At 52.1% G+C, this 17756-nt stretch overlaps 1 protein-coding gene across 2 annotated transcripts; it reads right to left on the bottom strand.

Moving 5' to 3' along the window:
- Nucleotides 1-3051: 3051 nt before the first annotated feature.
- Nucleotides 3052-17089, bottom strand: SRMS (src-related kinase lacking C-terminal regulatory tyrosine and N-terminal myristylation sites). 2 transcript variants are annotated; one of them, XM_044986623.1, is made up of 8 exons: nucleotides 16479-17089; nucleotides 11908-12029; nucleotides 10494-10609; nucleotides 8694-8835; nucleotides 7555-7713; nucleotides 5802-5983; nucleotides 5088-5244; nucleotides 3052-4199 (listed from the first exon to the last, which is right to left on the bottom strand). In XM_044986623.1, exons 1-8 carry the CDS (start codon nucleotides 16532-16534, stop codon nucleotides 4006-4008), a joined length of 1128 nt encoding a protein of 375 aa, XP_044842558.1. In that variant the 5' UTR covers nucleotides 16535-17089; the 3' UTR covers nucleotides 3052-4005. The 2 variants fall into 2 exon arrangements, with proteins under 2 accessions (XP_044842558.1, XP_044842557.1); XM_044986622.1 differs by having other exon boundaries at nucleotides 3053-4199; nucleotides 10443-10609.
- Nucleotides 17090-17756: the final 667 nt, after the last annotated feature.

Here is a 17756-nt window from a genome sequence, read left to right as displayed (position 1 = left end):
GCCAAGTGAATTGCTGTCAGGTCTCAGATGGGTGCAGGGCACCAACCCCATGAAGCAAGCAGGGCTGCCTAGCTAAAGGCCAGAGGTGGAGGGGCCATGGGTGACACGAAGAGGGTTCACTTTTGGGTACCTAAAATCTGCACTGCAATCAGGAGGTGTGATTGACGCATGTGCAGACATACAAGACCTACCTTTAACTAGCTCACATACTAATAGCAGTGACGCTGTGGCAGGACGGACTTCATCCCGGGCTCTGCAAGCCCACCTGGGACCTGAGGTATCATTTGGATGGCTAGCTGTGTTGTCATGGCTTCATTGCTAGTGGTCTCCAAGCTAGCTAGACTGCAAGCAAACCCCGGATTGCCGTGTAGCCGTCCCCTGGGTGAATTTCACCCAGCTGTAGACTGCTACGTGGGAGAGGGGAAGGGGAGGGAAAGGGGGAAAACAGCGATGCTAGGAGAGAAGAGAGGGAGACGAATTTATAGAGAAAGACGAGGGTCAAGGAGATTAAAAAGGGAGGAAGAGAAAAGAGAGAAAACGGGGAAAGAGGCGAAGGGGAGGGGAATAGAGAATGAAATGGAATTTTAGAGGGTTAGTGGCGATTCTTGAGTCAGCCTGAGGATTTCAGGCGTGTTAAAAAGGCAGTTATTGCATGTGACACATCAGGGTGTAAAGGCAATATCCTGCCCTCCGTTTTGGGGCAAGGAGCTATGGTCAATGTCTCTCGCATGCCCCAAAACAGAGGCCAGGAGGATCTTGCCTTGCATCGTTATCTGCCGTATGTAATAACTGCTCCACAAAAGCCACTCAGCTGTATGTGCAGTCCCACTTTCATGGGATCCCACTCCCCTGTGCCTCTTATGGGACCTGATCCAATTCTCATTGAAGTCAATGGACTATTTCCTGTTGACTGTGCTGGATGGGGTCCATACAGGGCTTTTCACCTGTAGATCTCACAACATGTAGCCTAGACAAACCTACTATAAGGTGTGTGCACAGCTGGCTGGAAAATCATACTCAACGAGGAGGGATCAATGGTTCACAGTCCAGCATTAGGGGAAACTGAGGCAAAAGGAAGCAATTTTTTAATTCTAATCCTGGTCTCCAAAGCAAAGCACTTCAACTCCTCCCAGGGTGGTATTCTCCATCAACTTTATAAGTGTATTCTCTATCCCATTATCCAAATCATTTATGAAGATATTGAATAGAACCAGGCTCCAGACAAATCCCTGAGGAACCCCCATTGATTTGGCCTTCCAGCAGCTGGACTGTGAACCATTGAGAACGACTTGTTGAGTATGATTTTCCAGCCAGTTGTGCAACCATCCTATAGTAGGTTTGTCTAGGCTATATTTCCTTGGTTTGCTTATGAGATGGTCATGAGAGACAGGATCCAAAGCCTTACTAAAGTTGAGGTATATCACAGCTACTGCTTCCTCCTATTCACAAGGCTTGTTATCCTGCCAAAGAAGGGCATTAGGTTGGTTTGACATGATTTGTTCTTGACAAATCCATGTTGACTGTTACGATCACCGTATCTTCTAGGTGCTTACAACGTGTTTGATGATTTGCTCCCATTATCTTTCTGGGCACCGAAGTTAAACGGACTGATCTGTAATTCCCCAGGTTGTCCTTATTCCCCTTTTTATAGATCGGGGCTATATTTGCCCTTTTTCAGTCCTCTGGGACCTCTCCCGCTCTTCATGAGTTCTCAGAGATCATCACTAATGGATCAGAGATTCTTCAGCCAGTGCTGTAAGTCTTGTAGGATGGATTTTGTCTGGCCCTGCCCACTTGAAGACATCTAACACGTCTAAGTAATTCTTAATCTGTTCTTTCCCTATTTGGATCCTACCCCATTTACACTGGTATTCACTATGTTAGTGGTCCAATCACTGCTAAATTTATTTTGGTGAAAACTGAAACAAAAAAGGCACTTAACACTTTGGCCGTTGCTGTATTTTCCGTTATTGTCTTTTCCTCCTCATTGAGTAATGGCCCTATTCTGTCCTTAGTCCTCCTCCTGCTTCTAATGTATTTGTAAAATGTTTTCTTGTTACCCTTTATATCCCTAACTTATTGTGTGCCTTGGCCTTTTAATTTTTGTCCCTTCATGCTGGCGTTGTTGTCTTTTTATATTCATCTTGAGTAATTTGACCTGGTTTCCACTTTTTGTACGAGTTTCAGGTCATTGATGATCTCCTAGTTAAGCCATGGTGGGCTAGTACCATACTTACTATCTTTCCTACTGAGATCAAGATAGAAATGGGAGGCAGACCTGTCGAAAGGCTATGGATGGGAAAGGCTAAATGGGGTTAGAACAAGGTTGATGTCATGGTAGGTGTCTACTATAGACCACCCAACCAGGAAGAAGAAGTGAATGTGGCTTTTTTAAAACAACTAACAAAATTATCCAAAGCAGAACACTTGGTGGTGATGGGAAACTTCAGCTACTCAGACATCTGTTGGGAAAATAATACAGCAGGGCCGGAGATTATCCAACAAGTTCTTCGAATGCGTTGGAGACATCTTTTTATTACAGAAGGTGGAGGAAGCAACTAGGGGAGAGGTTGTTCTACACTGGATTCTGACAAATAGGGGGGAAATGGTTGAGAAGTTGAGGCTTGGAGGAAAGTGACCATGAAGTTGATAGAGTTTTTGATTCTAAGGAATGGTAGGAGGGAAAACAGCAGAGTAATGACAATGGACTTCTAGAAGGCAGAGTTTAGCAAACCCAGGGAATTGGTAGGTACGATCCCATGGGAAGCAGGTCTAAGGGGAAAGAGAGTTCAAGACGTTTGGCAGTTTTTTAAAGCACCATTATCAAAGGCACAAGTGTAAACTATCCCAATGCATAAGAAAGATAGGAAGTATGGTAAGAGATGGATATACACATAGTTGATGTGTTTTTATTTTTTAAGAGGACGCTTCCTAGATTCTGTTGAGACCCTTCCAATAGCTTCACAGATCCTCCTCCAATACTTCGATGAGAAAAACAGAGAAAGTTGATTAAAATACTTGTATTTAAAGAGGCAGAAAATGTACAGTTAACATTTGCAATTAACAAATAAAAAGAATGTCATACTTCAGGCAGCCACTAAGTGGTGCTAAAAGACAGGGAGATTAGGCTCAGCTCTCCCTGGAGTATGAATTAATGATGATGATTTATTGTTTCACAATTGGGGAACACGGAGAAGCCAGGTTCCTCTGCTGCAGAGCTTACAGTCTAAATGAGGAATGTGAGAGACAAATGAGAGCTTAATAATATACACCAGGAGGGGGCAGGAAGGATGATGGTTAGAGGAATAAAATCCCCAAATTGTGGGGAATGGGGGGAGTGGTAATTGACAGTTCCAGGCATAGAGGGAAAAGTCCAGGCAGATCTGAGACTCAAATTCTGCTCATATGTGGATGTCTCCAAACCCCTATGAGGAAGCAGGGATTTACACGGCTTTTTCTTGCTGTGAACTACAACACGGTCCTGCCACTGATATTAGCAAGTACGCTGAAGAGTTACATTGTCCGCACATGCTGTGAAAACTGGGTGGGTTTACATGCATTGATCAATAAATAAATCAGACACACGTCATGAATAAATCCATAGCAATCAGTAATTTACACAGACAAAGTAAACAGAAAACTTCACTTTCAACGCAGTGGGTAGCTTGTGAAACCCTGCCGTACTGTTTAGATTAAGAACTTCTTATACCCAGGGTGACATCTTTGCTGTACCACATCTACAATGAATAGTCCTCTTGTGGAGGGAGCAGCCAGACCATAGCAAGGAGGCTAAACTTCTCCAAAATGGAGCATGGTTTTCTGTCCCTCCTAAGGAGAAGGCCTTGTGTATCTTCATCTGAAATGTGCAACACAACAATGCCCGCTGGACTCAAGTCCTGCACGGGTAGCCAATGGCATGGGTACTCCCTGTAGTGCTGCTACACTTGGTGGGCATGGGAATGGAACCCCAAATAATCATGGGGGTGGGGTGTAAGGCCATTTCCATCAGGAGAGTGAATTGTGCACCCGTCTGTAAATGGAGCAGAGTTTCTCTCTCAGAGCGAGAAAGGTGGGCCGCTCCTCAGCGTTAGCCTTCCAGCACTCCAGCATGACGCCATAGATCTCAGGAGGGCAAGTGCTTGGCCGGGGGAGGCGGTAACCCATGCTGATTTGCTGTATGGTTTCTTGGTTCGTCATTCCTGTCAGGAAACAAGAAACTCCAATGACCCTATTCACCATCACGTTGTGGAGTTTATCCCCCAAAATGGCTCAGGATGGCTGTGAAGAGTCTAGGCAGGCTGAGCAACTGCCAGTATGGAACGGCTCCTCCAGCACCATTCGATCCCTCATCAAGTGCACCTCCCATGTGTAGTGAAGCCTGTGTCAAGCAACTCTCAAGGCTGCCTCCTGGCGGTGCAGTAGCTGCTCCACGCACTGTGCTGAAAGCCTCCTTTCCCGGCAGCAAGGCTGGATGGCAGGGCAGGGCAGGGGAGGGGAGCACGTTTCATCAGGGAGGTCTGCTGGGTGTCGGTGAGGTGGGGAGCCAGAGGACAGCAGCCTTGTGTAAGGGGAGCACAACGAGGGTACATCTACACTGCAAAACACCAAACCAATCCGTGGCGCCGAGTCTCAGTCTGGGGCAATTGACTTGGACTGGCAGGGCTTGTGCCAGGGGGCTGAAAATAGCTGGGGAGATATCAGGGCTCAGGTGAGGTGACCAGATGTTCTGATTTTAGAGGGACAGTCCTGAGGTTTGGCTCTTTTTCTTATACAGGCTCCTATTACCCCCCACCTCCTGTCCCGATTTTTCACATTTGCTGTCTGGTCACCCTAGGCTCAGGTTGGAGCTGCGAGACTCTCCCGCCTCGCCAGGTTTCAGAGCCTGGGCTCCAGCCCGAGCCCGAATATCTACGCTTGGCCCCGCAGTGCGAGCCCGGGTCAGTTGACCTGAGCTCCGAGTGTTGCGACCGCAGGCACGTTTCTTGTGTAGACGCACCGTGAAGGGCGTTCTCGGACAGAGCGTGGCACCGTATCCCCCGAAGGCAGCATGGCCGGACAAAGAGGAGGAGGAAGGGGGGGCACCATACCTTCATACGGGGTCTGCCCGTACGTGAAGACTTCATAGAGCAGGATCCCATAGGACCAAACATCGGACTTCAGCGAGTAGGTGCGGTAGTTTGCTACTTCTGGGGCCGTCCACTTCACTGGGATTTTGGTGCTGCCGCTGGTGGAATAAATATCGTCCTAAAAAGCGGCAGGAGACAGACCATGAGCAAAGGGAAAATAACAAACACAATATCCCCCCTCTCAAAGGCTTGGGGGCAGGAGAGGCCTAAACTGCTCTCTCAAGTAACCCCTACTAGCCCCACAGCTCTCTCTCTCCAACAGTGCACTGGTTTCAGGGCTGACGCTGATTTGGCAGAGACCCGGGACAGCTGAGCAGAGCACGTATCAAATTGTGTCCTGCCACACGCGATGCAAGTAGACACCACGTTTCAGTACCTCGGTCTGGTCGCTCTGGGTATTGTCAACCCGGGTCAGCCAAGGCTGGATCCCGGGCGCTAGTTTCTCATCCTCTAGGCAGGCAGGGACTGAGCGGAGGTAGAAGAGTCACTGTTTGGGGAGAGGTGGAGTTGTCTGTTCTGTGGCATTCAAACCCAACCCCCTAGCCAGTTAATCAGCTGTCTCTAGGTTTAACCAGCTGGTAGGATGGTGCCACCTTGTAGAAGCCTCAAGGGTGGGGCTAGCGGGTTCCAGTGTGAATTGCGGCTTTGAAACTGGGAGTCCCTTGGCAGACTGACCTTGAGGAGCCTGGCGAGTCCAAAATCAGCGATTTTGCAGGTGAGGTTGTCTCCCACAAGGATGTTCCTAGCGGCCAAGTCTCTGTGAACGATGTGCTGTTCTTCAAGGTACGTCATCCCATCGGCGACCTGGCAAGCAATGCTGATCAGGTGGAGTGTGCTCAGAGCCCTCCCTTCCAGACCTGTTAAACCAGTGATCGAAGGACCAAAATCACTTTCTGTTTTAGGCTGATCCATTAAAACCCTCACAGAGCACGTTATGGAATCAGTACATCCTTGTTGGGAAAGAGACCCGGCGCTAGGAACTGACAAAATAAACACTCGTGTTATGAACGTGTGTAGCCTTCGTTGTTCGGCCCTCACCTCTGCAAAGCACTCACTCACACGCTTAACTTTGAGCACGTGCAGGTTCCCCTTGACTTCCACGTCTGTAAAGTTAAGCGCATGTTTCAGAGCTTGGCAGGCACTGGACCCCTGTGGCCTCTGTTGCAGTGAGGAAGATGCTCCTCGTAAGTAGTTCACTGTTAGGAGTAAGAGCCACAGAGTCTAACTCTTGGCTGGGAGTTGTGTTTCAGAACCCATCCTCCTTGGGAGTCGCTGCTCCTTGGATAATGAGCCCTGCTGGACCCATACCCCCAAAGGAGGTCCCATTAGTCAATGGAGGACGTTACCTAGGAAAGAACAGGCCCCAGCTGGGGGCTGTGTGACTTGTGTCCCTAACGACTATTTCCTGGTTGGGGGAGTGAAAGAAAAGAACGAGAGAAATAACACCACAGGCATGCTCTTCGTGCAGTTTCAGGGCTGACTCATCAAGATGGCGACAGGAGACTTGCCCTTTTATCAGTTTCAGATGCACAAGTTTTGGCAATTCGCTTCCAACAGAGGTTGTGGCCGAGCAGGCTGGGGAGCTGAAAACTCCCTCTCCCAGTCCCCCGGTGAAACAACCGCCTTTGGAGTCGGTGAACAACAAAGCTGCATGCCATTCGGATTGCGCGAATGTCTCAACACACCACAGCAGCTCCTCTTAGAGGGGCGTCAAGCAACGGCAGGAGGTCAAACCTGCAGGAGCTTTGAAGAAGCCTATGCCTTGTCGACATACACAAGTTGTGCCGCTTTCACTACACTGGTATAGGCTGAGCAGTACCACCCTCCATAAAGGGGGAATAAACGGTACTGGAATAAGATAGCATTATATTGCTATAACCCACATGAGGTAATATTCTGGTATATCTATTTCAGTAAAACAATCACCCCCAACCAAGTGAGTTATACCAGTGCCAAAACCAGTGCGAAGACCAGGCCTTACATTCAGATCTGGGTGCTCAGGACTACTGAAGCTTTTCTGCAAAGAGGCCTGTTGCGTGGTTACCAGTGGTAGGGGCGAGGGCCTCTAACAGGTTTAAAATTTAAAATGGCGAATTGTCCCTGGCCCATGTAGGGTGAATTAGAATGTACCCAGGGCCAAATTCTGCTTTCCCTTATACTGGGGCAAGCATGGAATTGCTCCATCGATTGGGGTAGAGCTGTCCTGCCTTCGCCCCAATGTAAGTGAGAGCAGAGCTTGGCGGGCTGCCTCTTTTGACATTAGTGCGTTGTTGCCGTTTTAATTTGGGCAGGGCAGAGGCACCCGGCTGGGCCTTGCAGTCCCTTCGAGGTGCTCTCGAGTGCCGGGATACTCGAGTACCAAGAGCGGCAGTGCCACCCGGGTGGCTCCCCAGGCGGCGCTAGGCAGTAAGGGCAGGGGGGTACTGACTGCTGAGGTAGCTCTGCAGGTTGCCTTTCCTCATGAGCTCGGTGACGATGTACAGGGGCTCGCCCACAGAGCAGACGGCATGGAGCTGGATCAACCTCTCGTGCTTCAGCCGCTTCAGATTCTGAATCTCTTTGGTGAAATCTTCCGCCTTCATGTCAGCTGCGGAGGAAGCCGAGACATTGCTGGGGTAAGTTTCTTGCTAAGTTCATCCTACCATTCATATCTTGGCTTTCTCCACGTGACTGCGGGAGCTTTCCAGCCCCAGCCCCACCCCTCGGCACTCACGCACCCCATTCCCTCACAGCTCATTAATAGTAACATTTATTGAGGTTGTTCTCGTTAGGCTTGAGATGCCATTTTCAGGTAGCTGGCTGAGTGCAGCAGGGACTTCCACACTAGTGGTTCTCAACCTGGGGTAAGCCTACCCCTGGGGGGACGCAGAGATCTCCCAGGAGGCACATCAACACATCTAGATATTTGGCTAGTTTTACAAGAGGCTACATAAACAGCACTAGCGAAGTCTGTACGAACTAAAATTCCATACAGACACTGAGTTGTTTATACTGCTCTATATACGACACACTGAAATGTAAGCACCATGTTTATATTCCAATTGGTTTATTTGATAATTATCTGGTAAAAATGAGAAGTCGGCAATTGTTCAGTACTAGTGAGCTGTGACACTTTTGTGTTTCTATGTCTGATTTTGTAAGCAAGGAGTTGTTAAGTGAGGTGAAACTTAAGTGTACACAAGACAAATCAGACTCCTGAAAGGGGGAGAAGTCGTCTGGAAAGGTTGAGAGCCCCTGTTCCACACAACAGTGCAGTGTCTTACCATGAAGCCTCCAGAGTGATGGGGGGAGAGGAGCCATGTTGTAAAGGCCTCAGCATAGATCGGACCGGATTTTCAAATGGGTGTGTGCAGATGTGTTACAGGCAAGTAGCCTGATGAGTTAGGGTTGCCCGACTATCCCAGGCAGGAGGTCCTATCTACAGTTAGTTTATTCAGTCTGATTGTTTACATGAGAGGTTGGGTGATCAAGGGGGAAATGAAACGGACTGGAGAGATCTTTCATGGCAGTGAGTGAAAGAGATGAGGTGGCGCATGGTTAATGTTCCCTGCCTTCATGTCCACGCACCTTGTTTTATGATTTTGATGGCAACTGGCACCATGTTCTTCCACAATCCTTCCCACACCTCTCCGAAGTATCCTTCCCCCAGTTTCCTCCCGAGGATGAATTCTGAACGGGGCCGTTCCCATGCATCTCTCACCAGAGGGGTCTGTATTAAACGTATAGAAACATAGACCATTTCATTTCAGGCCTGTGCCGTCAGGTAGAGGCAGCTTTATGAGCCAGGGCAGACTTGGGCATAGGCTGAGAAAGCAACCGAAGTCAGCATCCATGCCAGTCCCAAACAGCACCTCTTCATCCTGATTCTCCGTGTGCACTTCTGACCCTCAGATGTGTCCCAGAATCCTTTGCAGTGGCTGCTGCCTTTGGAGCACTGGGCACATTTGGGAGCCAGAGATGCCCATGAGAACAGAACTTTGAGACTGCAGGAATCTGTCACCATTTTAGGACCAGGAACTACAAAGCCGCAAGGGATACTGAGGGCTCTGGTCTCTCTCAGGAGGCAGTTAGGTCTTGCAGGAAGCGTGAAGGCAGAGAAGCTGCTGGAAGGGGTATGCAGCAGGTAGCAACCACTCAGGTCCCTGGGAGAGACCATTCCACCTGCACCATTAATATTAATTTGTATGTTAAGAGGGTGCTCAGTGAAGATATAGGAAACTGGTCTCTGTCCCCTGCAAATTAAATTTCTCAGTAGAGCTAGTTGAAACTTGGAGTTTCTGTTCCAGGGAAAATTCCTACATTTCAAATTCTTTTTCACTCTGAACTGGAACCAATGACCTTAAAGCTGGCCTTGAGTATGAGTAAGCATTTGAGAAAGCCCTGTGCAATTCAACTTGAAGAAAGGGAAACCAAACCAGATAAAAGCCCCAGAACAAGAGAGACTCCTTAACCTTATAATTAACAGCAGAGCCTGAAAGCAAAGAGGCTGATGGACGGATAAGAGGGCAGCTATATTAAAGGACACAAACTTTTCATTTAATAAAGCGTCAAAAATTAAGCTGCTCAAAAAATTAGGACACATTTCTGTGAAAAAATGCTGAATAAAACATTTTCATTTTCAACATTTTTTCACTGATTTTTTTTTGACAGAATGAAGGCAGAATTTTTTTCATTCTGGCCCCATTTCTCCCACTGGAGAATTTTTACAGTTTTCTGATTAATTTTTGTTTTGTCGCCAAAAAAAAAAGTTTTGACCAAAAAAATAAAATAAAAAATGCAAGCAGTCCTACAGGAAACCGCCTGCGTGGTCCTTCAGAATGCCTCTGTTCTAATGGCAGCATGTCCCCCAGCAAATCACCTGCTTCCTACCCCAGCACAACCACAGAATAATGCCTGGTCTACAGTATGGGGTGAGGTCGATGTAAGATACGCAACTTCAGCTACAGGAATAGCGTAGCTGACGTCGACGTATCATATTTCGACTTCCCTCCCGTCCTCACAGCGCGGGATCAACGGCTGCGGCTCCTCCAGCGACTCCGCTACTGCCACTCGCCCTGGGGGAGTTCCGGAGTCGACGGGAGTGCGTTCGGGGATCGATATATCGCGGCTAGATGAGACACGATATATTGATCCCCGATAAATCGATTGCTACCCGCCGATCCGGTGGGTAGTGTAGACATACCCTAAGTCACAAGACTAAAATGAAATAATGAAGAAAGAGAACAGCCCAGGCCAGCAACCAAATGGTGAGCATCAGGGTTAAGATGACGGTAAGAGTGAAAGAAACTAGCTGACACTAGTGTTGTGTACACAGACCTTAGGGATGCAGGGTTGTAACAAGGGGCTCTGTACAACTTTCCAATTTACTGTGTAATAGGTGAGCAGCTCCTCCAGGTTGGGAAAAGGGCATCCCTTCTGTATGTACAGCCCTCCGTCTGGCCCCTTGCAGATCCGGAAATGACTGACTTTAGCATGATTACGGACTGCGAGGGAAAAAACAAAGGAGAAATTGAAACAGAGTTCAGTCACCCATGCAACCAGCACTAGTCCCCTCCCTTGAGCGTTGCTGGTTCTGGCCTCAGTTCTGCTCCCATTTACACCAGTGTAACAACACTGACTTCCACACTAACTAAGCTCTATCGAGATAGTTTATCCAAGAGGTTGTTAACAGGTGACTTGGTCTATAAATGGTCTCTAAATACTAACAGACAGCAGAGATTAGATAGTAGACAGCTCTTTATCTAGCAGACCAAGGCCAATGGTTGATAGGTAACGCTGGACAATTTCAGACTGGAGAGGTAAATTTTTAACAGTGAGGGTAATTAACCATTGTAACAATTTACCCAGGGACATGATGCAATCTCCAATCACTTGAAGTCTAAGTCAAGACTGAATATCACAGTATGCTAATTTGCAAACAGAGTTTATGGGCGTGATGCAGAAATTATTGGGTGAGGGTCTTAGTCTGACCTTTGGCATGACACAAGATAAAGTGATTAAAATGGGCTCTTCTGGTGTTAAAATCTATGAATTTACATCACTGTAAATGAGATCTGAATCAGGCCCCGATAGCTTAAAGCGGGAATTTCTCTTTTTATATAATCTGCGGAACAATAGAACAAGCCACTGGAAATAAACCCTGTGGCTAAGGACTATGAAGTCATTTTATGAAGCTGTAAATTGTTTATGGCTTTCATATCCCTGAATGAGAGCATTGTACTTTCCTTCCCCACAATGAAGGAAATCAGCGATCAATATTTGCATAGATACGCAGGGCACGCAGTGGCCACTGGAGTGGCTTTCTGTCCCTTTTCAGAGCTGAAGTGAATCCATCTTAACAGGATGCTATAAACCGCTTTAAACACATCCCTGTTCTTTCCTGCATGTTGGTGAGCCCGGGTCCTCAGGCAGAATGTTCCTTTGCCCAGGGGCTTCTCCCACTTGCATGTGGTACATGCTGATCGCTTCCCTTTCCCCTCATCTTACCGAATCTATAGCAGGGCCTGGCACAGCCCAGGGAAGGGCGACCGAGAGAGAACGTAAAACTGACCCTGCCAAGAAGTGCCTTGGGGCTGCTCTAAATTGTGCCAGGGATCAGTTTGGCCTCTGGCCAGCCCCAGGATGGAGGTAGGTGGCAAGGTAGCTCACAACCATCTTCCCTTCCCCACCCCACCAGCTGCTCCTGGGCAGCGCTGAGCCCCATTTGTGGCACGAAGGCAGAAATGAACCAGAGACAGCTGCAGAGCAGCAGGGCTGGACGCCACGGAGGGCTGGGGGTTACCTGACAGAGAATACTCCCCCCGGCTACTCTCACTGTCGCGGATGAGGAAGGAGCCATGTTGATTGGGCGGCGAAAGAAGGAGCTGCTGGGCCTCGTTTCGACTGACTCCTCTGAAGTACCAGCTGCAAGAAAGACAAATGGCCGATCAGAGCGGCAGAGCCCCCAGGACAGACCCTCGCTGCTCCCGGGCCCCGAGAGGCATTGAGACGAGGCGAGTCAGAGTAAAGTCCAATAATGCATCTAAATGGGCAGTGTTGACTATGCTGGGCTCTGCACCGTGCGGCTGCAGCTGGCTACGTTTAGCCATAGCACGCGCTAGGGGGTAAGTGACAGAGGGTCAGGTCCTCAGCTGGGGTCAATCGGCGGCACTGCACTGACTTCAACAGAGCTATGCTGATCGACGCCAGCTGAGAATCTGACCCAGGTGGGCTCACGGGCACGACTCTGTTTTATGCAGAAGGTGGCGTGATATGGGAGTGATGGGCACCAGTAAAACCTCCTAAGGCAGGTAAAAAAAAAAAAGACTTGGTGAAAAAAAACTCCAGCCCCCCCGATAACTAGCAAGTAAAAATGGGGTGGCCAGTGCCCTGGGTGCACAAGAGAGAAATGTGCCTTTTCCTAGAAAAAGAGCTACCTGCTGCAGCAGGAACAACCTGCATGGGCTGGGGTAATGCACAGGCACAGATCAGCGTTTGCACCTATCAGCCCAGGCACTAGGAGACCTGCAGGTCTCCAGCGCCCCCTGTAGGTGAAGAGGGGAAAGCGACTATCCCCCACCTGCCGGCAGGTTTAATTTGCATATTTCTCACTTGCTTGGGTGTTGCTGAGGTTGTATGATCCGGCATTTCTTAGGAATGGCGTTTAGTGGGTTCTATTGGTGCATAACCGTGTTTGCTCATGTGAGCCAGGACGTGGGGCTGGATGCAGAGTCCAACCAACCATTTCCTTTGTTTTGAAAAGACTTCGTCATCTGTAACCCAGCCCTGCTTAGCCCACCGAACACCTGGTGCCCGGGATGCCCAGGCAAACGCCCGAGAAAAGGTTTGCTAGTTTCCAGTGCTCATGCTCACCAGTATGCAAGGAGCTGCCCTTTGATGTGGATTTCAGTTCAGTAATGTATATTGTGGCTGCACACGTCCAAGCCAGCAGCACAGTTTGCTAGCTTCACCCACACCCACTGCGGGGGCATGTGCCCCAGGACTGAAGGCGCTGCCAGTGATGAGCTGCCAAATTTTTAACAACGGGTTCCCTCCTCCCTCCAAAATTTTAACAACGGGTTCCCTCCTTCCCCTCCCCTCGGGGGGGGGGGTCGTTCCCCATCCAACCCCTCATGTTCCTTGACACCCTCCCCCGGGACCCCTGACCCATCCCCCCCTTCCCTGTCCCCTGACTAACCCCTTTCCGCCCCACCCAACCCCTCCTCTCATTCTCAATGGCCCCCCAGAACCCCTACCCCATACAACTACCCCTTCTCTCTGTCCCTGAGTGCCCCCACCACCTCATCCAACCCTGCTCTTTCCTGACTGCTCCCCGGGACCCTTGCCCCCATTCAATCCCCCTGTTCTCTGCCCTCTGACCCCCCCACCCCCAAACTCCCCTACCCTCTCTCCAACACCCCCTCCCTGCCCCCTTACCGCGCTGCCTGGACGTGGCCGGGCCAGGACAGGAGTCGCGCGGCCGGAGCCAGGTGGCTGGCCAGGTGGAGCCAGGGAGGGCTGCGGCCAGAGCTGGAGCCGGGCAGCCGGGGCCGCCGCCACGCGCTGCCGGAGCCCGGCCCCCTGGCAAAACAGCAGGGGCGGCTGGAGCCACGGGGCCAGGCCGGGCTGGAGGTGGGGGGCCGTGTCCAGAGCCGAGCATCCCGGTAGGTGGGGGCACGGCAGGGCCGGGGGGGGGTGCGGCCGGAGCCGGGCGGCCGGGGAGGGGTTGGGGGGGGGGGTCGGGGACGCGGGGCCGTGCCGCAGCCGGTGAGGGTCGGGCGGGGACCCGGGGACGGGGGCGGGGGCAGGGCCGGGAACGCGGGGCCGGGAACGCGGGGGGGGACGCGGCCAGGGAGGGTCGGGCGGGGACCCGGGGCCGGGGGGGGCCGGGCAGGGCCGCGGGGGAGGATGCGGCCCGGGAGGGTCGGGCGGGGACCCGGGGGGGCGCGTGGCAAGGCAGGGTCGCGGCCGGGAACGCGGGGGGGGGAACGCGGCCAGGGAGGCCGGTGAGGGTCGGGCGGGGACCCGGGGCCGGGGGGGGGGGCCGGGCAGGGCCGCGAACGCGGGGCCGGGAACACGGGGGGGGGGAGGACGCGGCCAGGGAGGGTCGGGCGGGGACCCGGGGACGGGGGGGGGGGGACGGGCAGGGCCGCGGCCGGACACGCGCGGGGGGGAACGCGGCCAGGGAGGCCGGTGAGGGTCGGGCGGGGACCCGGGGCCGGGGGGGGGGCCGGGCAGGGCCGCGAACGCGGGGCTGGGAACGCGGGGGGGGGGGAGGACGCGGCCAGGGAGGGTCGGGCGGGGACTCGGGGCGGGGGGGGGGGACCCGGGGACGGTAGGTGGGGGGTGCGGCCGGAGCCGGGCGGCCGGGGAGGGGTTTGGGGGGAGTCGGGGACGCGGGCCGGGCAGGGTCGCGGCCGGGGAGACGGGGACGGGCCGCGGCCAGGGACCGGCCGGGGCACACGCCCCCGTTTCCTACCTTAGGGTCATCTTCCTGGGCTGGGGAAGCCTGCCTGCTTCTCAGCCCTCCCAGGCTTCCCGCGCGAACAGCTGATTCGCGGGAAGCCGTGGGGGAGGAGAAGCAAGGAGGAGCTTCATGGCAGGAGGTGGAGGCAGAATTTTCAACTGTTCGCGCGAACTGTTTGCTAAAATTAGATGCCGGACAGAGAACTTTAGCAAGCGGTTCGCTGTCCGGCGTCTAATTTTAGCAAACGGTTCGCGCGAACCGTTGCGAACCGTCTGCAGCTCACCCCTGGGCGCTGCCCTTTGATGTCGATTTCTGTTCCTTAATGTAGAATGTCGCTCCCGGGACTAGTCACATCAGACACACACGCTGTTTTCTGATGTCTCCCACACCGCTTCCTTCCCCTTGGGTATGAACCATGTTACATTCATTCCCTGCCCTCTGCAGCGTCTTTGTACTGTCTCCTGTGGCACAAAGGGAGCAGAAACCCCAGTCCCAGTGCTGAGGGGTGGCCAGAAACCCGCAGTGGCAGGGCAGGACAGAAGATCAGGATGCCAGATGTCCATCCCCCTACCATGTCCCCACCGAGCTGGAATAGCAGAGAGGCTGGTTCTTGAGTTCCAGCCCATAGCACCTGTGGTTATCACTATTTGTGTTTGTGCAACTGCCTAATGAGCAGCAGAACAGCTGATTTACAGTGCAGAGACAGGAGCACCCGTAAACAATCGCACCTTCTGATGTCATTGCCAACCTTTGGGCTCAGAGGCTGCTGACTGATTAGCTGTTTCACCCAGGCCTTTTGTTATCTGGTATCCCAGTTTGTTAATGTCAGACTATTTCCTTCATTCTTTGGACTCCAGAGGAGAGTACAGGAAAGCCCAGCACTTTGCCCCAGATAAAAGCAGATCTTTAGAACCAAGGGCGTGTCGCCTATAAACACTGAACTCCACCAAAGACACCGGCCATGTTGATCTTAATTCAGCAGTTAAGGAAGCAGGAAGAATGAGAAGGGTTTGGTAGCACTTCAAACAAGGCACTTATTTGCCCTTCGGTTCTAGAAAATCCAGGTTCAAATATGGATTAGGTCACAAGTAAAAATGTGCTGGTGGCCTTTCTTCTATTCGCCCCGTCACAAAACTACCCCGCGCTTGGCAAAATGCTGTCTGACCAAAGGAGGTCTAAGACTGGAGTAGCAAGGCAGGGCTGCAGGTCAGGTGTGAGGAGCTCTGGGCAGAGCTGTGCAAAGTGTGCGATTGGGGCTCACTAACCACCACACCAGTCCCTGCCCAGAACCAGCCTTGTCTCCGATCAGGCCTATCCCTTCTTAACACGCCTGGGTACTAGAATTTGTACGCTCAAATGTATACGTGGCCACTGCGTGTGTGTAAAGGTGCAGGGGGCCAGGGACACTATTATATGTCTCTTCTCACCACTCTTCTGATTATTACATTATTTATTTGTATGATCATAGTGCCTAGGAACCCTAGTTGTGAAGCAGGACTCCACTGTGCTAGGGGCTGTACAAACCCAGAAAGACGGTCCCTGCCCCCAAGAAGCTTACAATACAAGTACTAACCTAAACTGCACTGCTCCTAAAATCCTGCTGGTGCGGAATTCTGTTGGATGCAAGTGGATCCCGGCTCTGTCCTCCCTCTCCAACTCCTCTAGTCCTATAATTTGTGCAAATCTATTTAAAAATCACCTGGGAAAGGGTCTGAGGTCATTGCTTCCCAGCCACTACATGCATAAAGGCAGATGCCAGGGTCATTGCTGCAGAAAGCCGCATTGGTGTTTGTTACAAAGGGATGAGCAGTGAAAGGGTCTGTTAGTCTCCCCGCACACCCCACGCCTGCACCGGGAGAGGCTCCCAAAGGGTGCTGGGTGAGTGGCGCCCCATAGCCTGCATTTACCAGTGACTTGATCCATCCAGCAGCTTCGTATACTCGGCCCAAGGCACAGCTGGCATGTCCTGTTCTGTGTGTGTACCTCGCTTGTTTGTTCTTGCTGGGAGGGGCAGCGGGGAAGACAGGTTGGGCCTGTCCTGGGGCCCGGGGTTGGTGTATCTGCACAGAAGGGAGCAGGAAAGGGAGTATTTGCCTCAGCCACAAGTGCTGATGGGGTGTGGAGCTGACAGGCTCTTGGTCTCGCTCCCCAGCAACAGGCTCACTTGCAATAAACCCCGGCTAGCTGCTTCCTCCCAGGCTGTTAGCACCGTCCCCCCTCCCGTCTCTCCACCTAGCGTGAAGGTTCGGGGTAAGCTGCAAGCGCACAGTCACCCCCATCCACGAAAAATGAATCTCGGTTGCCAGGCCCGGGGCCAGGCAGAGCCATCAAGACCCCCGCCTGCGATGGGGGCAGACTCACAGCATCACTGGCAGGCCGCAGGCGAAGACAACCACTGCCCGGCTGCATGGGAGGGAGCGAAGTGCACACCCGGCTGTGAGCAGGCAGCTCGTCCGCAGATCCTGGTACACCTGGGAGAAAGGCTCCCTCTCCCCCTCGGGCCGCAGTCGTGCCCTCAACGTTCCAGCCAGCCGGGGGAACCCTGGCGACCTCCCGGCTGGGACGGAACCCGATTTGTCTACAGTTGCCCTTACAGCCAGGTTGGTGTTTCCGTTCCACAGTCCCACCCCTCTGGATAAGCCTCTGACTTTTATTTTCCAAAATAGCAGGCACTGTGGGCTACGAGCTGGGGCACCAGCCCGGGCCCAATTCCTGGTTCTACCGGTTGGGCTAGTCGCTTCCCTTCAGTTTTCCCTCCCACAATTTATCTTTCGCCTGTAGTTCGCTTGCAAGCTGCAGAGAGGGACTGCGTCATGCCTGCGTGCAGAGACATCCCCTCGCACCAGGGGGACCGGACCACAGGTGAAGGCGGCAAGAAGCTACTGTCCTGTGCCTAGCAAGGCAGCGCTGCCGTTCCTGAAAATACAACGACTGAATTTGAAAAGAATCTTTGGCCTTGACGGGCGTATGGGTAGGGCCCTACTAAATTCATGGCCATGAAAAACACGTCACAGACCGTGAAATCTGGTCTCCCACCACGAAATCTAGTCTTTTGCGCACTTACAGGTTTCACGGGGGAGACCAGCATTGCTCAAATTGGGGGTCCTGACCCAAAAGGGAGTTTCAGGGGGGTCACAAGGTTATTTTAGAGGAGTCGTGGTATTGCCTCCCTTACTTCTGTGCGG

Source organism: Mauremys mutica, chromosome 13 (assembly GCF_020497125.1).
Source record: "Mauremys mutica isolate MM-2020 ecotype Southern chromosome 13, ASM2049712v1, whole genome shotgun sequence".
NCBI lineage: Eukaryota > Metazoa > Chordata > Testudines > Geoemydidae > Mauremys > Mauremys mutica.
Note: the sequence above shows the minus strand (reverse complement) of the source record. Positions and strands in the feature narration are given on the sequence as shown.